We start from the raw sequence: 2,500 nt of genomic DNA, 5'->3' as shown, positions 1-2,500 counted from the left end.
AGGGAGAAGCTCACACAGGTGGGGGAGGGGCTCACACAGGTGGGGGGAGGAGCTCGCAGTTGGGGGAGGGGCTCACATAGGTGGGGGGAGAAGCTCACACAGGTGGGGGGAGGGGCTCACACAGGTGGGGGGAGGAGCTCGCAGTTGGGGGAGGGGCTCACATAGGTGGGGGGAGGAGCTCACACAGGTGGGGGGAGAAGCTCACACAGGTGGGGGGAGGAGCTCGCAGTTGGGGGAGGGGCTCACATAGGTGGGGGGAGGAGCTCACACAGGTGGGGGGAGAAGCTCACACAGGTGGGGGGAGGAGCTCGCAGTTGGGGGAGGGGCTCACATAGGTGGGGGAGGGGCTCAAACAGGTGGGGGGTGTATGTGACTTCCTGTGCTGCTGCAGCCAGCCTCTAGTGGACACTCCAGGAACTGCAGCCAGCCTCTAGTGGACACTCCAGGAACTGCAGCCAGCCTCTAGTGGACACTCCAGGTACTGCAGCCAGCCTCTAGTGGACACTCCAGGAACTGCAGCCAGCCTCTAGTGGACACTCCAGGAACTGCAGCCAGCCTCTAGTGGACACTCCAGGAACTGCAGCCAGCCTCTAGTGGACACTCCAGGAACTGCAGCCAGCCTCTAGTGGACACTCCAGGTACTGCAGCCAGCCTCTAGTGGACACTCCAGGTACTGCAGCCAGCCTCTAGTGGACACTCCAGGTACTGCAGGATGTCACACTTCAGCATCAGCTTCACTGCAGGTTGCTGCTGGGTTAAATGTTTAATTTGATTCTGGAAGTGATGTCATGTTAACTGGTGTGTTCTTCTACAAACACATTGCGTTTTTGTCGTCGTCTGTGATTGGCTGCTTTGATTCTCTTTCAAACAAGGATTTAAACTTTGCTCACTTTATATAAATGGCTGACCTCTTCTGCGACTTCAATCACTGCAATGCTGCTTCAAGATGACGTAGAATTGAACAAAATCGACTCCATCAATGCCTTTGTTTCCCCTCACTTCTTATTGAGGCTCGGCCGTGAGAGTCGATGAATTCTCTTAACGGGTCTCGATTGGGTCAGGCCTCTTAGCGTCTGGCGGGGAAAAGATAAGACCTGTTATCTCTTTCCGACAAATCTGCAACCTCTCCCCGTCCTCGCCAAGACGGGACCAGAGGAGGAGACAGAGCAGCACATGTTTACTAAAGGTTACCACAGCACAGTGCAGAGAAAATGAACCAATCAGATGGCTTCTTTACAGTGAGTGTGTGCTGTGACCCAGGTACCAGATCACCGTGTTCATGCTGCAGGATGAACGCTCGTCTTTAAAGGCGAGCGTAAAGGCGTCCATCTGGTCATTCACGTGATCGTCTGACGGCGTGCGCCCACATGCACAAGCAGGACCTGTGATGGCATCCCCCCACTGGAAGTGCCCCCTCAGCTGGTGGGGGTTCGCTGCCTTGCTCAAGGGCACCTCAACATAGATCGAGAAGTGGTCTGGCACCCCTCCAACTACCACACCAACATCAGGACTTGAACCAGCGACCCTCCGGTTCCCAACCCGAGTCCCCGCAGACTGCTGCCACCCAAACCAGACACAGGTGAAAACTATCAAAGCAAAAACACAGCAAGTTAAAGTGAAACAAAGATTAAAGAGACAGAAACGAAGGCAACAATGATTTTCATGTTTCTGCATTGAGATGATTTATTGAATGAAGAACACAGTGAAACAGAAGCGTGGTTATGAGCAGCCGTAGAGCAGGTTGATCCTCATGATGTCCCAGTAGGACATGCCCTGCCTCTGGCCGATCTGGACGTTGGGGTCGGGGATGGGGGTGATGGAGTCCCTGCCGTACTGGATGGAGAAGGCTGTTCTTCCATAGTGCATGATGGAGGAGTAGTCGTAGGGAGTGTTCAGGTTGTTGGTGTCCTGCCTCTGGAAGTTGTAGGCCATCTGCGGGTTGATGTTCTCCCAGTTGATCCTGACGTAGTAGTCGCGGTCGCTCCTGGTCTGCTCGTGCTGGAAGCCCAGAGCGTGGTTGAACTCGTGCTGGACGGTGCCGTGGTAGATGCAGCCCTGCCTGTTGAGAGAGAGCACCTGTCTGCCTCCCACTCTGCCCAGAGAGGAGAAACATCCCTGTTTGTTCTCGATGCTGATGTAGTCGTTCTCGTTGGACCGGGGGACGAAGCGGATGCAGGTGCTGCTGTGGAACGATTTCATGGCGTAGTCGATCTTCTTCCACTCGTTGCTGGTGAACTGGCTGTTCACAATGAAGGGGACCATCACCAGGCCGTTGGAGGATTTCCTCCACTGGCAGGTCTGGGACCAGCACTTCAGGGCGTTTCTGGTTCTGGGAGGCAGCAGGTCTCCTTCCAGCAGTATCTGGCTGCTGCCGTTGTTGGAGGTCAGAATCCTGGTGGTGATGTCCACGCTGTCTTCTTCTTCTTCTTCTTCTTCTGCGCCTCCTTCCTCCTGAACAGGGAGAGCCTGAGAGAGGCCGAGCAGGAGCAGCAGCAGCAGG

The 2,500-nt window shown here is 55.3% G+C and overlaps 1 protein-coding gene across 1 annotated transcript in view; it reads right to left on the bottom strand.

Moving 5' to 3' along the window:
* Nucleotides 1-1,558: 1,558 nt before the first annotated feature.
* Nucleotides 1,559-2,500, bottom strand: part of LOC306819269 (high choriolytic enzyme 1-like) — a 1,848-nt gene continuing 906 nt past the window's right edge. Inside the window, exon 1 of the mRNA XM_079373040.1 lies at nt 1,559-2,500. This exon is cut by the window's right edge and continues 906 nt beyond it. Coding sequence (XP_079229166.1) covers nt 1,720-2,500 — 781 coding nt within the window. The 3' untranslated portion in view covers nt 1,559-1,719.

The sequence above is a fragment of the Symphodus melops genome (genome assembly GCF_947650265.1).
Source record: "Symphodus melops genome assembly, contig: scaffold_91, whole genome shotgun sequence".
NCBI classification, from domain to species: domain Eukaryota; kingdom Metazoa; phylum Chordata; class Actinopteri; order Labriformes; family Labridae; genus Symphodus; species Symphodus melops.
This window is presented reverse-complemented; position numbering and strand designations above follow the sequence as displayed.